The 23,731-nt window shown below is 47.4% G+C and overlaps 1 protein-coding gene across 2 annotated transcripts in view; it reads left to right on the top strand.

The window, feature by feature from the left end:
• LOC147618822 (uncharacterized) overlaps nt 1-23,731 on the top strand; it is a 121,019-nt gene that overhangs the window by 20,700 nt on the left and 76,588 nt on the right. The window contains exons 3-4 of one of the 2 annotated variants that reach the window (XM_086774492.1): nt 10,288-10,449; nt 10,699-10,787. In XM_086774492.1, the coding sequence (XP_086630618.1) occupies nt 10,288-10,449; nt 10,699-10,787 (251 nt within the window). The remainder of the gene's footprint in view (nt 1-10,287; nt 10,450-10,698; nt 10,788-23,731) is intronic. The other variant, XM_086774493.1, reaches the window with a different exon arrangement.

Genomic DNA, 23,731 nt, shown 5'->3' with positions numbered 1-23,731 from the left:
CCCCCTCTCAGCTCCTGGCTGTGTAACCAACCACTGGGAGCTGGGGTGCCGCCTGAGCAAATCCTGAGAGCGCGACTTCGTGAAGAGGTCGACCGTACTGTCCGTCGTCGAACAGAACTCTAGCAAGATGTCATCAGCAACGATCTGTTCCCGAACAAAGTGCCTCTGGATGACCATGGGTTCCTCCAGTGGAAGCCCAAACCTGCAATGTAACCTCCTCCTACTCCGTAAAACTGCTCCTGGGCCATAAGTAGATCCCCTCGTGTCCGAATCTCCTCCCCAAACCGAGTCACTCCAACCGTGGAGTCGGACTCCATCCAACAATCCCCCTCATGTGTACAAGAGTCCATGATCCTTCGCATGCCGCAGAAACCACAGGAAACGCAATCCTGCCTCCCAAAGAGACATCTGCAACCATGAGCTCAACCGCCTCATCAGGAAGCTCCCGTCCAATCTGGTGTCCATCAACTAGATCAATGAACCATACAGCTTCTGAGTCAAAGAGACATCACACTGCTCACAAGAATCAACACCTGTTGCGGTGCACAAGCATGTCCTGGAAACCTGATGAAACTTGTCAACCACCCCCTCTGAATCCGGAACCACAAAGCCTGGAGAAACCACCTCCTTCTGCAAGTAAGCACCTGCCACCTGCCTGGCTTTCCGAAAGGTCCCCGTGGAAAGAACATCCTCAACAACTGGAAGTTCTGTCCCGAACACTACGAGACATCAGAGCATAAGTGACCTGTTCAGCCTCCTCTGACTCACGAACACAAGAACTACCAACATCAGTACTGGAAAGTTCCTGCCAACTGCTGCCATCTACTGGTAAGCTATCCACCACCTGGTCTCGGAAAGCTTGCACCTGCAGCGTATCCACACTTAAGTGGCCATTACCAGACTGCCACTCATCACAAACTTGAAGACTTGGGAGAGAGAGTGCTGAAAGCCTGGAAACTCCATTCTCCACTCCACCTTCCCAAACCACTTGGCCTGTTGCTTTATCCCGGAGAGCAACAAAATGCTCATCAAACTCCACCCGTACGCAAGTCTTGCAAACCTGATGCACTGACAACAGATGAAAACCAAGTGCCGGAACATACAACACCTGGGAGGAATGCTTCACCCCTCTGCCATTGGGAACTATCTCCATCCTGCCCTCACTGTGAACTGGGATAGTGGACGTATCCCCAGTAAGAATATCCCCAGTAAGAATATGACCAGAAAGCCTGCAGAGATCCTCTAAACCGAAACGGGAAGGAGTCATGTGCCTGGAAGCACCACTATCGAGAATCCACTCCCGAGTATCTGTTGCGGAGAGTCCTCCAATCTCCTCCATGCCTGAAGAAAATGAAACATCGATGTCCATCACCTCCAGGTGCACTAAAGCCGGAGTCTTCATGATTGCTACTGAGGAATCTTCACCCTTCTCGGTCTTCCGCTTGGGACACTGCCTCCAGTAGTGGCCTTTCTCGCCACAATCATTACAGGTCCTCTCTGCCTTCAGTTTCTCGCGGTCAGCGTCGGACTTCTTCTCAGAAGACTTCTCCGATGAAGCCTTCCCTTTGCCCGAGTTACGGCCTTTCGACCGTTGGCCAGTAAAGGCCTCCGAACCTCCACCCTGAGGAGGGTTCGTGAATCGCTCCTCCTGGTCCAAGACCATGGGCACAAGCTCCTCCCATGTGATGGTGCTGAGCCTGCCCACTGGTAATCAAAGACGAGTAAAATGCTGAGTACGAAGAGGGCAAATGTGACAGCAACGTGATGGCCATGTCCTCTAACGATATCTCCTTCCCAGCGTGAAGAACTTCCTGCTGAAGAGCCTGGAGCTTGTTAATATGCTCCCGCATCGTCGACGACGACTTTGCAGGGCTCATAACCCGCATCTGTACTTCCAAGGAAATCCTCTTCATGGGTGATACCCTATTGTAAAGTGAGGCCAAATGCTGCCATATACCTCTGGCCAGCGTCATGTGCTTTACACGATTGATTACCTGTGGTGTGCAGTTGAGGAAAATAAACGAACGGATCCTGGCGTTGACACGATCCCACATCTGTGTCTGGGCCTCCCGGTCCTTCCGGATCGACGGTAACTCCCCTTCCTCTACTTCCGGCCATGGAACACCAACAACGACGAAATCGGCGAGGTCGTAAGACTCCAAAACAGATTCCATCATCACCTTCCATATGCCGTAGTTGCTCCCGTCCAACTGACGGTCCACCGAGAATGTGGGGAGTGTCGGGATCTTCACATGTCTCTCGGCCATCTCAAACAGATCTGCCATAGCGGGGATGTACTCTGAAAAGGGTGGCTGGGTGGGAACAAAGAAGGAATAAAACCTGCAAGTGGCTGTCCAGCAAATCAGCCCGCCTTCCTCTTGCTTCTCCTCTTCCCGATCAGCCCAAAACAGTCCACCAATCAGCCACAAAAACAGTCCCCCTCTTGCTCACACAAATCCCAAGACCTATCTAGAGCCTAGGGCTCTGATATCGTGTCAGAATACGCAGCGGAGATGATCACCAAATCTGGGAACACAAGAGCAAAAACGCAGGCAGAAAAACAGCACAAGAGAGAGAGAGATGTAGGCGTGTGACTCTGCTCTATATACACAAGAAGATCCCGAGAAATGATGCAAATAGTGGTATCGGGCTGGGGGCCTATATATATGCCCTTGGGAGAGCAGTCGGCCAGCATTGTCCACGACTGCATAAATGCAGTCGGCTAGTAGAAAAGTGCCCACGACTGAGAAACTGCAGTCGGCCAGCAGTCCAGCAGCCCACGACTCATGTGCATGCAGTCGGCCAGCATTGGAGTGCTCCTGGCATCCTCTGACAACCCTCCCAACCACTGGAAAAATGGAAAAAAATAGGGGAAAAATACGGGGAGTGAGGAAAAATGATAAAACACCTGATAAGGGCGGGCACACCCACAACAACGGCCCTGGTGTATAAATCTAGACAGGAGATGACTTCTAACAGTACCCTGCATCTACTCGTAGGCCTCCATTGCAGTTCCACACCGATAACTTCAAGTTCCCATCCACTTAGAATTTTGTTCCACCTCCGCCTTGGTGCACTGTCCAACTTCGGCGAAGGTTTTTATCTCCTTCTCCACCTGTATTTTTAGTTCTTTTATTTCCTCCTGCATTTGAGGTGCTGCAGCCATGCCTTGTCCCTCATTTTGATGGTCTAACTTTTCCTTGCATGCATTCAGCTTTGCCCTTAATTCCAAGATCATACTGTCTTTCTCTGCAATCATTGCATGCATTTCCTCTTGCAATTCTTTTCTGATTTCAGCCTGCATGAAGTTTGTGCAACCTGCAGTTCCGCCCATACTTGGGCTTGCATCTCGCCCTTCATCTTTGCATACATGTCTGCATATGTTATAAAAGGCCAAATTGGCCTATGAGATTGGGTAGAGGTTCAGTGTAGGGCTTTGCTTTGCAAACTTGTGGTTACCAGGCATCGAGCCTTGGAAGTATTTTTTCTTCTCAAATTTCCGGATGTACACCCTGTTTTGGGATAGATTGGTTGCCCAACACATGGTTTTTGTTCATGGAGGTAGATATTAGGCCACCATCTTCCCCTCTTATTGTAGCCCATAGTTGCCAGGGGTTTTTTGAAACGCATTTCAAAAATGTATCTTTCAAATTCTAGACATTTCAAAAACGTTTCATACAGGGGAGTGGGGGGGATACAAGCCCCAAAATTTATATCTAAGTTTATAATATGCAAAAAATACATTGCCTTGCCTGCAAAACAGCATTTAACATGCATCATTTACACATTAAAACATGTTTACAAGTTAAAACTAAAGATTTAGGGTGACCCGGTTACAGTGGGCACCCAACTGACCAATTGGCATAAATAAACTGGCAACATCAAGAATCAAGATCCGGATTCCATCATCAATAATGGCAATTGCTCAAAACTCAAGAAAGAATATATATAGCAGGCAAGAGTGACATAGTCCACTGAGCACTCAAAGTGATCACAAAAAGTTTGAATTTTGAGCTAATACAAAAAAAGAAAACTGAAGTCTGAAATACACAAAGGAAGCATGTTGATAGATGCATGACAAACTAGAGGAGCTTGGTAGCCCCAAAGACTAGAGTCCTCAATCATCAGAAGCCTCTTGGATAAAAAACGCCCAAATTGTACTGATAACAGGTGGGAGGGAAAGAAACGTGTTTCATTAGAAAGAAACGTTTTTGAAACGTTTCGTTTCATAAAAAACGAACGAAACATGTTTCTTTGCAACTACATTGTAGCCATTGTCAGAGCATGGAGAAGCATGAGACCTTTCTTGCGATAGAGGCTTCCTAGGTCTTTGGATGAGTCTGACTGACAACCTATTATGTGGAACGAGTTCATTAGGGATGAGGCCGGTTAGCCACTTGGTGCATCTTGTTACATGTGGTTGTTAGGATGGGAGAGATGTGCATATACAGTTCTTGCTTGGAAGACCTTCAAAAGTCTTCCGGTGGATTGGAGAGCTGCATCCATTTAGCATCTTAGGGGCTCTTGCATATGTATTGATCAGATTGATGCAACTATACCGCATGAGTGTCTCTCTGGGATCTTTCATGGAGATTATCATCTGAGATGGTTGGGAGTTTTTTCTAGGATAGGTGTACCTTTGCAGGTCATTGCTCTCCCGGCCTAGGAGGCTACAGATTGCATCATCTATTCTATCATGCTTGGATGGAGATTGAGGAGATGTAGCATGGAGGGGGTCATCCTAGACAACAGGCTTAGTCCAGTGAGGATTGTTGGTCGTTCGGGGAGGCACTAGTTCAGTGATCCTTCTCCTCAAATAGTGACTCATGGCTTTTGGTGTTTGTGGTTGTATGGTGGCTGTCCTATCAGATATCTTCAGTGAAATCCAGGTGAGTGGGAGTGGATTGATGCCTTTGATTCATTGAAAAGCCATCCCTTTTTCAGTTTCACTGTCTGGAATGCCAAGCTTCTCATCATTCAATAGATGCATAGGATCCCTACTCTCAAGCTTCATTGGGAGAGTTATGACATTTGGGGGCACTAGGCTCAGTGGAGTGTAGTGGCTCAATCTGGCATGACTCTGGGCTCCCTATGGGGGAGGTGGGTCCACTGTTTGTGGCGTGTCCTCTTGTGGTCGGAAGAAATGGGTGATGGTCGGCTGGAGGGGGTGTCACCATTTGGTCCCTTCACTAGTCTTGACGAGTGTTTCACACACTGTCTGGAACCTAGGTGTGAACGGGGATTTTGCACAGAAGGAAAGCTGGCAAAGTTTGGCCTGAAAGATGGCCACAAAGCATAAGCAACTTGGATTTTATTCATCAAAGTGACTTATAAAGATTATAAGTCGGTGTGTTCACACATCACTTAAGTGTGGCCGGGCTTGTTATTATTTTGGGCATGTACAGGTGAACAAAAGGAGGCGCCTAGCTTAAACTTGGGCTACAAGCCTGGGGAAAACATAAAGTTGATATTTTTGGGCCAAAACTTGGGCATCAAGCTAGGAAAAGCATAAAATTGTTTTTTTTGGCCAAGTTCACTTATTTTGGGCAAAAAGGGAAAAGCACTTCAATAATAGAGCTACTCGACTTTATTAAAGTAGGGATTTGGGCTGTTTTGAGCAGGCGCATCCCTTTGGAGCTTTTTCTCTTTCTCTTTCTCTCTCTTACTGGCCGACTGCAGTCCTCTCTCTCCTCCCATATACAGGAGCTGGCCGTCTACTGTGCTATGTTGTCTCTGCAGATCTGGCCGACAGCAGGATGGAGTTTTCTCTCTCTCTTTCTCTCAACCGGTTGCTGCAGAGGCTGGACTGGCCATACAACAGCCCGTACAGTGGTGTTGCAGCCGTACAGAGGCTGTACAACACTTCCTCTTCTCTCTATTCTGGTTATACAGATGGTACAACAGCCGTACAGAAGGCGGTACAGGTTCACACGTGTGAAAAATCAAGGGCTGTTTTTTTTATGTAGCTATTTTTGGAACAGCTTTGAGGCTTTCCTTTGGGGCTGATTCATGGACTGTTTATGGCTGATTTATGGGACTGTTGACAGTTTCGGTGCTGTGTTTTGTCTTGGCTCGGGATAGATATCTATCTGGGCAAGGGATTTGTGTTGATGCTTTGTGGAAAGATCCGGTGCTGTATTGCACCTGCACCTTGGTATGGTTGTAACCCTTTTATTCATTGGAATAAAGCACTTCCTACGGGGGCCAGCCGTTCCGGCTTAGTGCGGTGTTATTGTATTGTATATAGTTCTTCCACTTTGTCTTCATGCTCTGTGTTTGGTATCTGAAGTGTTTGGTCTATTCTATTGTTTCGGGTCTCCCCTTCTTGTGACAAGGGGTTGGGCGGGGTCGGGACTCTCTGAGGAGTGACTATTTCTGTCGACAGAGCTCAAGGAGGAAGTGATCTGGATAGGCTATGATCCTGTCCAGAGGCCCAAAGCCCTCTCTGAAAAGGCAATGAAATCTCCCTCAGATCTCGTAGTATAGTAGTGGGCAATGGCAAATGTAGTGCTCCTCCTACTCAACCTCTCACTGGCACAATCTGCAGATCCTGTGCTCCCGGGATATTCTCTCAGCTTTCCTTGTCTCTATCCGAAGGCAGTGTGAAGATCCTGTGGCTGTCCAAGCGCAATCCGCATGGCATATGGCACGTATATATCAAGGTACCCTGGCCTGTGGATGAAGCCATCATCTGTGAGCCTCAAGAAATGATCCCTGTAGTACTCCATCTTCATGTGCTATGGCTCTAACAGTGTAATCCATGTGGCCTAATGTCTAGGAAAGACTTGAAGGGTCTATGATACCTAAAAGATGTTACCTATGATCCATGAGTAAACTTGATGTCAAGACAACATGAGAGAAAGAAAGAAAGATATATATGAAGCGTCTACTAAAGGCCCAATGGGCCTATGAGACCAAAGTGATACAATGATGTCCATGGCATATCGCATCATGGAATGGAAAATAAAACAGAAAGAAAAAAAAGAAAACATAAATAAATAAAACAGAAAGATCCAAAGGGTCAAAAAGTGTACAATGATGTCCATGGAATCTCGTCATCATGGAAAAAAAAAAAACACAGCAACAACAAAATGATTTGGGAGAGAGAGAGAGAGAGAGAGAGAGAGAGAGAGAGAGATGAAATGAAATGAAATGTTATATTAACGTCTTCAAAAGGCCAAAGTGACCTATGAGACCAAAGTTACAACCATGTGACATCTGATACACTATCTGGAAAAGAAAAGAAAGGACTGAAGGTAAGTATCTAGCCCTACAAAACATCAGTAGGGAGCATCCGGAAGCAGCAACTAGGGAGAGAGAGAGAGAGAGAGAGAGAGAGAGAGATGTTAGTAATGTCTATTAAACTAATAGGAGAATGCTTGAGCAAGGGACTGAATCTGAAGCTTCAGCAGTCAGTTGCCATTATAGACATGGAAATCAGTGGGTCATTGAGACCAAAAGTGTTAACATATGTTTCAAGGTCATAAACATGAACATGGGAACATAAAGTCAAAGAAAGTAGGCATGCATACTACACGGGTCCTATTTGTACAATGAATAGTTATTAGTAAGGCCTGTGAAACCAGTGGGGCTCATCATGTGTCACCCTCCTCTATGATAGGGACGGTGTTGCTTTATGGTGGTGGGGTACATCCAACATTTGGAGCTGATGAGAGGATGGCCTAGATCTGGAGTGGTGGGAGCATTTGGCGCTCTATGGACTGTGCATGATCCCTGATAACTCTGCATGTGCAAGGAGCTAGCAGGTCTTGGTCGGGAGGGGAGTGGCCTGCTGAGCTTAGTTGCCCTGTTCAATGTATCTCTTTCCACTTGGATGTGGCGTGGGCTGAGTATCTCTCACAGTTACGTTGGGGGCCCCAAAGAAATTTGTGTGGATGTATCCTGCTGATCCTGTCTCCCTGTCTAGGCCCTAGTAAGGCCTCTTTGTGATGATGTAGCTCTAGTAAGTACTAAGTAGATACCCTAACACCTCTGATCTTGGTAGTGCATCACTTGTGTGAGGGGCAAATGCCTCCCTGAAGAGAGAGCTCTTCCAATATGTTTGTTCCATGTCTGGACCCCAAAATGAAGCACCAGACATCATACCGACTCTCACCAAAGTGTCAAATAGCTAGCTCTTAGTGCCCGGCTTTTGGAAATGAGCAGAGAAGCACTGTCTCTCTATTCTTGCCAGTGTGGCATAGCCTCCCAACAAGCGGGCTTGGGCAGCCAGTTGCATGGGGAGGATAGGGATAGCGATAGTAACCCGGAGGTATACATATGAAGAGACAAGGTCAACTGCATCATCTTCGTACATGAAAGGCTGTCTAGAAGCAACTTGATGGGAAGTGTTAAGCATTATCTTGATTTTACCAAGATTCATAATTTCATTGTGAGGTCCCTCTCATCACAAATACACTGAAGTTCATTGAGGTATCTCTGCAGCTACTTTGCTGAATCTGGTGTGAGGACTATATATCATCTTCATAGAAGAGGATAGGCACCACTGTTTGAGCTAGCCAGAAACCTGTGCCTGCAAATCTGTCAATAATCAATGTATAGTCCAAACAGTTGAGGGGATAGAGGGTATCCCTATTTGACCCCGGTGGCGCTAAGGATCTCCCTGGATAGGGCTCCTGGCTGTAGTTGCATGGAACAGGGAGTGGGAAGAAGAATGGGGTTTCCTAGTTTTGGATCTTACATATAGTGACTGGGCCATCACCTGAACAACATAATCTATCCTTACTCCAATAGACGGCCTTGGAGCTATGGTGAAAAGCATCTCCATTGGATGCATGTGAAAGGTATTAAGGGAATTCTTGCTGTGAAAAACGTCTATACTGGACATAGAGTCTTGGATTTGGTCTTCCGCCCAAATAGTAGACAGGGCATTCGAAAGTTGTCATCCTCCTTAGTCTCCTTCATCTCGCACAGCTGGCATATGCTGCAAAGCGCTTCTCATGACTGTAGATGCCCATATAGCCCTGACTCTGATCTAACCAATAGCAATCTGCATAGCATGTGACATTTGCCTCTGCAAATACCTTCGTCTTTAATGTTACTGATAAGCTGCTATACATGGTTTTTGGTTAATTGCATCTTTTTTGGAAAATGACTTATCGTCAGGCCCTTGCCTTAGTGACTATCGTACCAACAGTGCCTAAAAGGCATAGTCACAAGGGACGGGGGACGGTAACGGGGGACGGGGATGGGACGGGGGACGGCCATATGTAGGGAACGGGGACGGGGGTAGGAACGGCACTTAAAAATTACTTTGTCAGTACCACCCACTCGCCTATACGGGCAAAGCTTGCATGTCCATGGCTGTGCACCACCTCCATGAGGGGATGGGGTGTGATTGACCTCATCCCACCATGTCCATCCCGTCGTCCTTTTACGGGTAGTTGGAACTTGAAGAGCCACTGCCACGAGGAGGATGCCATGGATGATGGATGCCTCCTTGTCACTTGATAGCTTGAGAGAGAGAGAGATAGAGAGAGAGGGAGGGAGTGAGGCTTGAGCCTTGAAAGTTGAGGGAGAACTTGAGTGTGTGGGGGGGGGTGTGTGTGTGTGAAGCTTGAGAGAGAGTGTGTGTGAGGGAGAGTGTGTCTTGAGAGGCTACAGCTTGCTTGTGTGAGAGCTTGATACTTGAGACCTTGGCCCTTGAGGCTTGCCGCTTGAGGGAGAGAGAGAGTGTGTGTGTGAAGCTAAAGTTTGAAGTGTGAGAGGGAGTGTGTGTGTGTCTTCTTATAGGGAGGGCTCAGGGAGGCAAGAGAGAGGCCAGGGCCCAAAGCCTCAAAGGCTCAAGGCCTATGGGCCAAGGCATAAGGCCCATGAAAAGCCCCTCCCAAACGGCCAAAAGAAAAGGTCAAAAATGTGACCATTGCCCAAACAGTAACTTGCAGGCGTTCCCATGCAGCCGTCCCTCACAACCATCCCCTCTTGGATCCGTCCCCGGAACGCCGTCCCTTGTGAGGGACGCCCAGCTGGGGACGTGCGTCCGTCCCTGTCCCACAGTGTTCCCGGGACGGCGTCCCCCCTTTCCAAGGGTCCGTCCCCTCCGTCCCCTGTGACTATGCTAAAAGGGGATGTGAGTTTTGAACCCCCAACACCTAAAAATACAACGTATAACCCACAAATGACAAGTTTTCTGTTCTGAAAGGACTAACGAACAAACAATTGTACATAAATTGATCAAAAAATGGAAGTCCTTAAGCTTTCAACCACTTCTTAAGGAACTAGATCTTGAAGTTTGTTTCCATGTTGTATACAAATGTATTGCAACAGGACCTTTGGATTGATCAAACCTGATGCGATAAAAAATATGGGACAAATAATTGATATAATCTATGCAAATGGTTTCATTATCAAGGAACTCAGAATGTGTAAGCTGAGCTATGAGGATGCTCAACTTTTTTATAAAGCACATTCAGAGAAGCCTTTCTATGGGTAAGGAATAAAAGGACTCGACAGCTTTTTTGGTAAGGCTGCTTTTGTATTTGAGTAGGGTATGATTTCAAAACTTTATGTAAGGTTAGTGGGCTCTCGCCCAAGTTTTTAGCTCACAGCCACCTTGTCCAAGAGGTCGTGAGTTCAAACCCTGACACCTCCAGGGGAAACAAAACCCTTATAGAAGGCAATTTTTACTCTTTCAGAATAGTAGTTCCTTACATAAGATGCTAGTGTTTTGTGTTGCAGAGCTTTGACTCAGTTTATGTCAACTGGATTGTGTGTTGCAATGGAATTAGTAGCTGAAAATGCAATCAAAAGGTGGCGAGGGCTCCTAGGTAAGAAAGCACACATCTAATGTGTGTGCACGTGCACATTTTCTTGCATGTTATGTATCTAAAAGAATGCATACGTGTGTCCATGTAATAAAAAAGAGTGGGGCTCCTATCCCCAATCAAGGCTCCAGGAATCATTTGGTTCATGCACTGTACACAGTGTACTTAATATCCTTAACCACTCTGCAAGCCACTGCATGCAACCGAGTTCTCATATGTTTGTTGCCATCCTTCTTAGACCACGATTACCAACTAAGAAATGCATAAATTGTGCTTGTGCTGAGGCAAAATCAATATTCTCTCCATCCTACTCAGGCCAGAACTTCTTAAGAGGAAGGGCACATGGTATTTGATCTGGTGTGGATCGCTCTTCTTCGTGGGAAGTGTCTGAGATACCAGTGGCTTCTTCTGGCTCATCATAGTTCTCAAGGGAGCCAATAGAGATCAAATGGCTGCTAGTAACAAGCTAGGTTATCCTCAAGATTGATTGGTTGGCCATATTCAAGTAGCATCACGGCTGAATGGACAGCCAAACAAGGTGGACACATCCCTGAGGTTACCAAATGTTTTGGCCTAGCTAGTGCTTTTCAAAGGCAGCTAGGCAGGCCTACCGTTTTTATTTTTCAGAGATTTTTTGTGGTTACGTACACCTGATGAGCTACTAATCAATGGAGGGCTATGTAGACCTTGCCTGCCCCCCAGATGCCAAGTAGTTTGTGAGAGTGCAACATTGTATTTGGGGGTGTGGAGCTGCTCAGAGGATTTGGGGCTCTATAGCTCAGCTTATGTGCAGATTGAGGAGAGAGACCATTTATGGTACTTGGGCGCTATTTCTTGGCTCACTCAGTCTGGTCCACAAATATTTTTTGAGGGCAGGGATCAGGACATTGCCATAATGATATGCAGAGGTGTGGCCCAACGCTGCATGCTACAGGATATTCCTCATACCCAATATAGACCACCTCTGCATACTATTTGGGAGCTCATTGTTAGTATCACAACTTGGCAGATTTGGAGGGCCAGATGCACAGAATCTATTGAGGGCACTCAGCTATATAACACTCAGTGCATTTGTATTATATGGGGAGATATTATTCACTCTTATGGCCACATGGGCTCGTATACAGGGACCTTCCAGATATGCGCATACAAAGTGCACTGTTTTCATGAGGGAGTGGGATCAAGGGGTCTTTTTCTTAACGAACCCCCCCCCCCCCCCCCCCCCCCTCAACAAATCCCGGACTCTCTTGGCACCTTTGTGCCCCTTATTGGTTAAATCAACCTACATTTTAGGGTTCTCAAAGATGTAGCTGGTCATGCCCTTAACAACCTTATGGATGGGTTCAATGGTTACAAACAAGTCACCATTCACCAGATGATTGTGCCAAGACTGCATTTGTCACCCAGTGGGGCATATACAGCTACGACAAGATGCCATTTGGGTTGTACAATGCACCAGCAACATTCCAGAGGATTGCCACCAACATCTTTAGAGAATTTATCCTCACTTTTGGTGGATGATTTCTCGAACTTTACCTGCACCCACCTCTCCTCATACTTATAAGCTTTCAGTGAGAACCTCTTCAGTTGGCCCAAATCTTCAACCAGTGTGGGTCATCCGACCTGCATCTCAAGCCTTTCAAATGCCACATTCTGGTGGTACAAGGAACCCTCCTTGGGCACATCATCTCTGCAGAGGGCCTTGCCGCAGATCTGCGCAAAATCATTGCCATTCTTCGCCTCCCTCCTCCCATTAGCTCAAAGGGCACTCAAATCTTTGTTGGGCACACTGGCTATCACAAGCGCCTCATTAGAATGTAAGATGACATTGCCTTGCCACCGCCTAGTGAGCCCTTCCACAAACTTCTAGTGGTCCACTCCTGAAGCCACTACCTTAACTATCTCAAGCAGTACCACATAGAAGCTCCCATCCTTATTCCACTAGATTGGTCTATCACATTCCATGTCTACACTAATGCCAGTCAAACTGTAGTAGGTGCTGTCCTTACCCAACCTAGCCCCGAAGGCTGGACAGGCCCGTCTGCTACACCAGCCACCTACTCAACCAAGCTGAGAGAAATTACAACACAACTGAGCCTGAAGGCTTGGCAATTGTATATGCACTCCAAACGTTTCATCACTATCTCCTGGATGTCCATTTCATTGTCATCACTGACCATCATGCCTTGAAATATCTTCTCAACAAGCCATAGGTGGCTGGCTGAGTTTGGCGATGGCTCCTCCTCTTCCAAGAATTTGATTTGGATATCCTGCTCCAACCAAGAAAGCATTCCTTTCCCCCATAGACAGTGGGGAACCCGCCACATTTGCAGGTATTAATGATGACCTTCTTGACAATGTACCTTTTAAAGTAGATGCTCCTCCAGGCTCCTGCTTGGTATGGCAATGTGCTTGCCGTGCTCTCCACAAGTTCTTTTTGTCCCCCAAGGACAAAGTTGGCTGCTCCTCATGAGCCGGCCATACCCACTCGTGGGTGGGTAGCTCTACAAAGCCGGTCATGACAGCATCCTGCGGTGCTGTGCTGGTCCTCATGAGGTTCCGCACTTTGTGGAGGATGCTCATGCTGGAGCTTCTGGTGTTCACTACCCGGGGCACACCACAACGGAGCGCATATTTTCACTTTGACACATGGTGGGCCAGCATGTTCAAAGACAGCAAAGCACATGCCCAGGGCTGCGACATTTGCCAATGGTGTTGACTCAAACCCACCCGCCAATCCGACCACCTCCTACAAGTCTCCCTTGCTTGGAATCGACTTCATGGGCCCCATCGATCCCATCGCTTGTCCTAGCAGATGTCGCTACATCCTTGTTGCTACTGACCATGTCACCAAGTGGGTAGAAGCACAAGCCACCAAAGATGCCACTGCCTCTACAATCACCCCTGATTCCTTTGTGAGCACATCCTCACCTGCTTTGGTTGTCCATTGGAGATGACCAGTGATCATCACCACCTTGCTCGCCAATTATGAGGTGTTCCACTGCAAATCTTGTGCCTAGTACCTCGGGCCAATGGTCAGGCAAAAGCACCAATCAAGTGCTAGGTCACGTTGTCTGCAAGGCTTGTCACCAGCTCCCAGGCAATGGCCAGATGCTCTTCTAGGCACACTCTAGGTATATCACACTGCTTATAAAGCCACTACTCAACACAGTCCCTTCTAGGTGGCCTTTGGGCTCAAAGCCATTTCCCCTTTCGAGTTTAACCATGGTTCCTTCAGGGTGGGCACCCTTTGTGTTTGTTGCTTTGGAGCCCCTCATTCCTCCCCCATTGACCGTCTCTCATTCCTGGAAGAAACCCGTGTGCTTGCCAATGTAGCCCTGGAAATAGAGCAGCACAAATGCAAGGCATGGCACGACCGACATATACATCGCTCTCGCTTTTTGGGTGAGCGGGTGCATGTTGAAGAGACAGAAGATAGTGTCGATGAGAGAGAATGTAGGGTGACAAAGAGAGAGAAAAGGAAGATAGAGAGAAAAGTTGCACATGGGGTATCGAGGAGAGAGAAGATGGAAGTGGTGAAGAGGGAAAAATGGAGGGGGGGGGGGGTTCCAATGGCAATGTCGAAGAGAGAGATGACAATATGTCAAGAGGAAAAGATGGTGTGCTTGTAAGTGACAAGGAGAAATGAAATGATATATTAACATCTCTAAGAGGCCATAATGGCCTATGAGACCAAAATGTGAAGGTATTGAAGAGAGAAGAGAGGGGGAAAATGTGAAGGTATTGAAGAGAAGACCGAAATGTGAAGGTGTCGAAGAGAGGACCAAAAAGACCAAAGGAAAAAAAAATGTGCCTCCGCCTACCAAGACAATTTTAGGCTAGAGTTAAAAAAAAAAAACATTCAACAACGTGTGCTTGCCAAGAGATGGTTGTCTAGCCTATCTTGGAGATCGAGTTTGATTTTGGACCCATTTACTAGAGGAAGGCACTCATTGGACAAGGTGCACAGTTGCATAACACCTTGTGGAAGGATTTCTTGAACCTTGTAAGGTTTTGTCCATGCAAGTACTAGCTTCTTAGCTTGTTTAAGGTATGGAGCCTGGTAAAGAAGCACCAAGTCACACTCTCTCTCTTTGACATCCCTCTCTCCTTGACAAAAGTTGGACACCTCTATCCTCTCTCTTTGACATATGACACGTTTCACTTCTTCTCTCTCTTCAACATACATGCCCCCTCCTCTCTCTCTTCGACTCCTCCATTTTCTCTCTCCTAGACAACGTCCTTCCTCTCCTCGCGACATGTCGGTGCACCTCCCATATAAGTAACACTGTTGCTTTTTTTTTTTTTGCCATCACCACACATGGGAATTCCCACTCAACCTTGCCAATACCTTTGTCTTGTTCAGTGTGTTCACGACATCGGTATCACCAAACCCCCACCCCTTCGGTGTGCATACTAGCACCGGCATATTGGGTTCGGTATCGCTTGTGTTGGCATCATTCATCCTTCCCTTGCTCTCACGTTGTGTTTCTGTCACACGGGACCTCATGTACTTCTTGAAAAATTAATCAAACTCACATACTCGTCAAGAAACAAAGCATAGACTTGAATCAAATTGACAAGATTGAGCATAAAATAAAACATGAGATAGAGTAAACATCACCATCAACATACTATTGGGTGCAATCTTTCCTCTCATTTGTGCAGCTCCTCCTTTCATGACATGAGCATTTTGAGAATTGTATTTAAAATATAGCCCAAGTAGCTAATAATAGTTGTGCGTACAAAATTGGGCTTGCTTTTTCACTTTTACAAAAATAACTCAAGCACTAGAGCTTGTTCACACAGTTAAGTGTAAAATAACCAAAACTCTTCTAACATATGTGCTAGTAATATAACAACGCCACGCACAAACGTGCGTAAATATGTACAATCATTTGGCACATGGCCAACAAAATAACTCGTATGAAATAATAATAATCCGAGATGATATTGACAAGATCCTCCATGTGTGACACTCACTAATCATCATCTATCTTACAAACGTAAACACATTAGTTGTTCTAATTAATTGCTATCACAACAATTAATTCCAATGCTCGCTGAAGCTCCCGCCTTCACCCCTGCTCGCGCTGCTTGCTCGCCCCTCGCCTTCCCTCCCTTGCGTCCTCCCCCCCCCCCCCTCCCCGCCTGCCCTCGCTTATGCGCCCCCCCCTTCATCTCCCCATCGCGCCCCCCCCCTCCCCCCCCCCTTCATCTCACCTTCTCGCCCTCTCTCGCGCTGAAGCGCCCGCCCCCCTCACCTCTTCAGCACCCCGTCCCCCCCCCTCCGCCAGCCCTCTCTCTCCTCCCGCCTCTCCTTTCGTGCTGCTCCGCACCCCCTCCCCCCCCCTCCCCTTCTTGCTAGTTTTTCCGCCCCCTGGGGGTTCTTCCTTTTTTTTTTAATCCTTCCGCCTTCCCTCTCCGCCCTTCGTGTGCAACTCGGTTCTTGCAGGTATCGCATTCGCTCCGCCTTCGCCACAGTTCCAGACTCTGATGGAGGCTCCTCCCGCCCCACCTCAGAGGGACTCTTCTGTAGCCCCCTCGACCGCCCCTGAGGATACCCCCATCGGGCTTTCTCTTTCGCCAGAAGAGGAAGCGAGCCTCGCCGCAGAGGTGGAACGCCTCCAGGCACATTCCACCATCTGTCGTATAGTCGGCACCTGCCCCAACAGAGGGGAGATCCGGGATCTTCTTCAGGCCTGCCTTCTTGCAGACGTGGGCAAGATCCTGGACGTTCAGCTTTTGGGCCGTGGACACTACCTGATCGAGTTTGAGACTGCCCAGAGCGTGGCCCAGGTCCTTGCCATGAGTCCCCTTGACATTAGGGGCACTCGGGCATTCTTCAGACCTTGGCAACATGGCTTTGACCCCGGTCGAGCAGGGAGAGCGCCTTTTCCATGTTACTGTTTGCTTCCCTGGACTCTGCCGCGAGTACCTTCCGCTCCTTTCGAGGCTAGGAGCACTGGTGGGCTCAATGCTCGAGACTGGCCCCACTGCAGCCTCAGTGGTGGCCTCAGTGGTGGCTAGAGCAGCTGGGCTACCTTCAGTCAGAGTCTTGGTTCCTGACATCTCCTCCCTTCCGAAGGTCATTCAGCTACCTAGGATAGGGGGGGGGGGTGGATTGATCAGAGAGTGGAGTTTTCGGGGCTCCCGAACCAGTGCTTTATTTGCAAACAGGTCAGCCACCTGGCCAAGGCCTGCCCTCGCAGGAGACCCCGACCTGCACCGCAGCAGTAGGCCCCTGATGGCCCGCCCACAGATGCGGCTCGGCAGGCAGCCTTCGGGACACCTGCTCAGCCCACAGAGACCTCGGAGTGGCAGCCTGGACAGGGGCGCCGTCGAGGGAGACAGCTCTAGCAGCACGTCCAGAGACCGATGCAGCAGCAGCCACAGACTCAGCATCACTGGGTTCCTGTGAGGACCAGCTTTGCTCCCCTCTAGGAGGAGACCCTAGCGCCGACTGAGGACCAGGAGATGCCAACACCCCCTCCTTCGCCCCCACCCCCCCTCCCCCGTCCCTCCCTCCCACCTCGCTTCCTCCTTCGCCTCCTCCCGTTTCCGTTCCGGTTTCGGCAACGGCTCCTTCCCCACCCCCTTCTCCCCTCCCTCCCTCCCCCCCCCCCCGCTCGCCTCAGCTCCTCGGGAGGCCCTGGCAGTCCCCTGGCGTTCACCTGCAGTCCGGAGGGCTCTGAGCACCGACCTTGCTCGAGCATCGCAGAGGAGACTTACCATGCCGATTCGGGCTTCACGGATATCCTCTATCCACAGTCGGCTGAGTCGTCTCGACACTAGGCAGCGCTCGGAGTCTTTTGATTACTCCTTCTCACGGCTTTTTGGAGCAGAGGGCCCCCATGAGCCAGCACCTATCCGAGTTTATGTAGTGATACCTCCGGCCGCGGGGAGGAGGCACTTGATTCAGCGGTGGCCTTCTCATTCCCTCTCTGTGGCCCTTGCGACCGGGAGTGGACCCTGGAGCTCGCTATTAGCACTTTGAAGACTCAGGCAGTTGAGTTTTCTCACCATGTGAGTGATCTGGAGGTGACAGATGTGATAGGCCGACTATGGGAGTCGGCTCATTTTTTCATTGATCCCGGGAGTGTGGATGCCTCAAGGATTCGACATTTCGTCGTTCGCATTGTGGCAGACTTAGCACGCGACCCTGGATATGTATGCATACACAAGGGTGCTCTGTCTGAGCGGGAGGCAGTCACCATGGGACACAGCCACTGCCGCCTGATCCGAGATTCTTGCAGTACACCTGGTGGGCAGATTCGTAGCCGCTCGGATGGGGACTATTCTCCATCCAAGCCGCTTGTGAAGGCCCGCCGTACGGCTAAGATAGCATCCACCTCAGCAGGTCATCCATGAGGATCATCTCATGGAATGTAGAGGGCCTTGGCGGCGCACATTATATACGTTATTGTGGTTGCTTGAGGCAGGAGCTTCAGAGATGCTTGGTTGGGGGCAGTATTGATATTCTGTTGATGCAGGAGCACCATTTGGGTGAGAGCAGGATCCGGAGATATGGTTCAGTGATGCTTGGTAGATGGGACACCTTTTGGTCTGCTGGATTTGGCCCTTTGGGTGGGCAGGGAGGAGTATGTATGGTCATTGCGGATGTATGGCGGCAGGCCATTGTGGATCGCGGGATCATTGTGCCTGGTAGAGCACAGTATGTCATTCTGAGGACGCATGATGAGCTCTTTGGCGTGCTCAATGTCTTTGCGCCCAACCATGCTAGTGCCAGAGCAGAGTTCTGGACCCAGGTTACGGATGCATTGCCAGAGGCCGCACATTGGTGTGTCGGGGGAGACTTCAACATGCTTGAGGACCCGGCCGATAGGGTGGGAGGCAGTCATGTTACAGTGCACGGTACGGAGCTTGCAGCTTGGGAGCGATTTTGCATGACACTGAGGATCACTAATGCATGGCAGCATGAGGCCTTTTTCCGCTCTTAGGACAGTCTTAGTTTCTCTCGGTCGGATCGCTGGCAGGGAGGGACTAATCTATCACGGATTGATCGCTTTTATGTGGGCGACAGGTTAGGGGAGCGAGGGGGCTCCATTGGCATTCTCGTTGGCACCTCTTTTTCAGACCATGCGCCAGTTATTTTGACTCTAGAGGAGAGGACACGGGAGATTCTTGTGATGAGGAGCGGGCCAGACAGCCGCTCATCTGGAGCCCAACGGTTCGCACAGATCAGGGTCATAGGCTGGGTTCTCGGCCTTGTCTAGCCTGGGGACCATTGGCGGCAGGCCCAGCACGCAGTTTTGGAGATTGGCAGGCCTTCTGCACAGTCTCCCAGAGGAGATCCAGGTGGAGAGGCTGGGTCACTTCAGAGGGGGGTTGATTATGAGGGATGACATTCAGGAGGCACTCACAGAGGAGTGGTTCACGCCTCTCGAGCCCGTGGCCCCACGGTGGATGGGAGCCTGATCCTTATGCATCTCTTGAAGCCACAGAGATCACCTTTTTCCAGTATACTGTTCGGTTGGGGCGACATATTTTGACGGCGAGGAGGATGGTCTCTCCAGCTGCATCGGGGCACTGGCAGCTTCAGGGACTCTCACCGGAGTTCCTGGAGGACTTTTGGACCAGGGTCTGGGCTAGTCAACAAGCACGCAGGATTTCGACTTTCCAGTTGCTGGTCGCCCACCACAGGGGTTCTGCAGTTGGCACCTGGCTTGTCTCCAACGGTCTTCCGGCGGCCTGCGTCCGATGCGGCCACCCTATGGAGACACAGAGACATTGCCTATGGGACTGTCCTCAAGCGCAGTAGATTTGGCTGCGGATGCTGCGCATTCTAGCCCCCCTCTCTCCAGAGGGGATGTATACGTGGGGTGCCGCTGCTTGGTCGACTTCGTCAGGGCCTATGGGCTATGAGACGGAGCACGACAGCCAGGCCATCAGATGCATTAGGGGCCAGCCTCGCCTTGTTCCTTCACCGGACTTCTCGTCCGCCGGCTGGACACAGGAGAGGGATCTACGATGGGAGCTCCTCAGCAGCATCACCATATGGTTTACCTGAAGGGCCTGGTGTTTCAGGGCCTTTGAGGGGAGACTGGAGCCACCAACCGAGAGTGTTCGGGGGATCTGGCAGGAGCTCATCCACACTCTGCGAGGACAGTACGACCGCATCCGGGGCGACTCGGATGAGGCGATCTTGCGACGCCAGGCCTTTCACACCACTTGGCGTAGCGGCCCCTTCTATACCCTACACGTGGGGTCCCCCCGTTGGCACTACAGGCCACCTGTTTGGCTTTTCCCCCCTCCTATTGTATGATATAGCCTCTCAGTTCTTTGTACTGATTCTTGTATTTTTCAGCACCTAGGGAGAGTCTCCCTGGCTGCCTTGCTTTGTTCTCTGCTCTGTTTTCTTATGAGCAGAGAGGATCTTTTGTAGCCCTACGGGCGTTTTTTATATAACTAATGAAAGGATCTTTTCTCGGAAAAAAAAAACAATTAATTCCAATATGAAACGTTGATAGGCACAAACATAACATACACTCATCACTTGTTACACTTCAATAAGAGTATCATTATACACATCATCTAGCATGGCGTGTCTTACTACTTGTTACACTTCAATGAGCATATCATTATACACATCATCTAGCATGGCGTGTCTTACTACTTGTTACACATCATCTAGCGTGGCACATCATTTACATAAACCACTTGTTACGCTTCGATCGTGTGTAGTTGTCTAGCGTAGTTCACTTGTTTCACTTCGACCACACATAGTCGTCAAGCATGACACTACTTGTTACACTTCAACAACATACACCTATCAAGCATGGTCTCAAGCTATACTAATAACACTAGATAACTAGTATTTAATGTGGGGTCACCCACGATACTAATTCACTAGCATGGCATGCTAGTGTTCGGGCGTCCTTGTTCAGCTAAAGGGTAGACATTATGTAACATCTCTCCTATCTGGATAAGCAACTGACCTAAGGCTTTAGGCTTCAAAAACTTTGATGTCGAGATTTGAGGTGACATTGCTTCCTTGGGAATGCCATTTTTCTTTTCACAATTCAAGGCTAAGAAGATAGTCAAGCTAAGAGAGTGTGGTTGAAACATGTTCACCTTTGATCGAATTGTGGGTTTTTAAACCTGCTATGAACTTCCTTCTTTGATCCTTGGTGCAAACTGTACTTGTATTTTATCCACATAAGTGGATATATTCTCTTTCTCAAGCTGTCTGAAGATAGACTATCGTTGTCTAGTCCTAGCTTTGTATTGTGAGGATAAGAAATCTGTCTTGATGAGCTTCTGAAATCTCTTCCAAGATTTAGGTTTGTGCTTGCTGGTTCTAACCACGTTTCACCACAATGCTGCATTGTCCACCAAATGATTGATAGCACTCTTGATTTTGTCCTTCTCAGAGAAATTTTTTCCCGAAAAATAATCATCAAGCTGACTAAGCCAAGCAAAGTGTTATGTGAGCATCTTTCTTGCCATCAAAATTTTGAAAGGTAAAAGCTTTGAGGCTAATTTTCTTTTCTTTCCTAGACTCCTGAGCTCTAAGAGTAGCTTGCACAGTTCTATGAATTTAGTTACCATCGGAGTCTGAAGATGCATCGCTAGTATATCTATGTCTTTTCTTGCAAGATAACTTATCTTCTAGATCTTTCTCAACTTCTTCTCAACTAGAATCTGGTTTTGGAGTGACTGAATTTACTCTTGAATGGTTGGGGGTAGAGGGTTCATGATGAAAGAAAGATGTAGAAAAATAAATGTATCGATATAAATGTTGAAATAAAAATTACTAAGATATTGATAATTCTTAGCTCATTTGATACGCGGCTGAGCAATAAAATATCGCCGATGTTCTTGAATTTGAGAAATTGGCAAAATACTCAAAGTAGAGCTTATGTCGAAAGATAAGTGACATAAACAATTTTGTTGATGTTGAATAGTCAACCAAAAGCCATGGCTCCAGAAGGCTTCAAAAACTTGAGAATATTGCCCAAGATATGCGTTCGACGTAGAAGATAACTCCTTGATGCCCAAATAATCTAAATAAATACAAACTGAAGAAGTCTTCAAAAGAGTCATAAAATTTCGTAGAAGACTCCACTGTCAAGTTTTTTTTTTTTCGTCCACTTGTTAAAAGTTTTCTTTTGTAAGGCTCTCTCTCTCTCTCTCTCTCTCTCTCTCTCTTTTTTTTTTCCCCCTTTTCTGTGACCAATGAAGGCTTTTAGAGCTTGAGAAAATATAAGCTTTCAAAGCTTATATGCGAGAAAAGCTTTCGAAGGTTATAAGCTTTTAAAAAGCTTATAATTATAATAAACTTTAAAGCTTTCAAGGCTTTAAGCTTAAGTTTTTAAAAATAAATATATTAATCACACGTTTTCCTTCACGGCTGTGAACCCATGCTGCGTGCGACTGAGAGAGAAGAAAAGAAAAAGCCGCCTTAGTCAGTTTTTCTCAAATGTGTGTCTGTCGCTATGCCAATTGAGTGGAGGAAAAAGAATGAGAAAATAATTACTTTAATTCTCTCGTAATTAAGCTGGATCCAAGGATTTATCTACTGTAAAGGTCTACACAACTTGGTTTTTCCAAATTTCCCAACTCTCTAAACCACTCACCATGGCTAGTCATGTTGGTTAGAGACACCTTTGATTTCTCTCTAATTGATTTATGGACAAGCTTCCACCATCCATTATAGACTTTTGTATGAGCAAGGGTTTAGGAATCTGAAAGTGGAGCCAATTTCTCCCTTGTTTGCTGATTTCATCTATACAGACGGATCAACAAGAGGTTAAGAGATCAAGAAAACCATTTTTCATCAAAAAGGGTGTTGTTTGGCTTCTCGGAAGTGGTTTTCGGAGAAAAGGTGACATGAATTGCTAGCCTTTGATCTAGTTCTTCATTCTATGGCTCAGAAAGTTCCCATAAACCTTCCAATCTTTGTCCAAGAGTTCTTAAGCTTTTGTCTTCTTTACCCTCTAGATTTTTGTGAGCTTTTGTCTTCTTTATCCTCTAGATTTTTGTGAGCTTTTTCCTATTCTTCAAGTGCAAGTACCCATAACTCTGATACCACTGTCACGGGACCTCATGTACTTGAAGAATTAATCAAACTCATATACTCATCAAGAAACAAAGCATATAATTGAATCAAATTAACAAGATTGAGCATAAGATGCAATCTCCTCTCTTATGCATGGAGCTCCTCCTTTCACGACATGAGTATTTTGAGAATTGTATTCAAAATATAGCCCAAGGAGCTAATAATAGTTGTGCATACAAAATTGGGAGGTGTAAAATAACCAAAACTCTTCTAACATATGTGCTAGTAATATAGCAACGGCACGCACAAGCATGCATAAAGAATATGTACAATCATTTGGCACATGGTAAAAAAAAATAACTCACATGAAATTATAATAATCCGAGATGATATTGACAAGATCCTCTATGTGCGACATACGCACTGCTCATTACCTATCTCACAAATGTAAACACATTAGTTGCTCTAATTAATTGCTATCACAACAATTAATCCCAATATGAAACGTTGATAGGCATAAACACAACATACACTCACCACTTGTTACACTTCGATGAGAGTATCATTATACACATCATCTAGTATGGCGTATCTTATCACTTGTTACACTTCAATGAGCATATCATTTGTTACCTCTTGACTCACCATCTTGCCTTGGAGTTCATCTTCATCATCGACGCTCGGCACACCTTGCCATTGACTCGGTGTTCTCATTTGTTATACTCGGTGTTCTCATTTGTTATGGGCTACCACACCTTCAAGAGGGAACTCAATGCATTCACCTTTGGGAAGAGCAATAGAACACAACTGTCGTAGGGCACTTACCAATGCTTCGAAGTTCGAACTTGTGTCCCTTGAGGTTTCCAAGCACACTTCAGAAGCTCCAATCCTCCAAGCTCCACCTCTACACTGTCACCGTAGAGTT

Source organism: Cibotium barometz, chromosome 34, assembly GCF_041138505.1.
Source record: "Cibotium barometz isolate CiBa-2024 chromosome 34, ASM4113850v1, whole genome shotgun sequence".
In the NCBI taxonomy this organism is placed as follows: Eukaryota; Viridiplantae; Streptophyta; class Polypodiopsida; order Cyatheales; family Cibotiaceae; genus Cibotium; species Cibotium barometz.
Note: the sequence above shows the minus strand (reverse complement) of the source record. Positions and strands in the feature narration are given on the sequence as shown.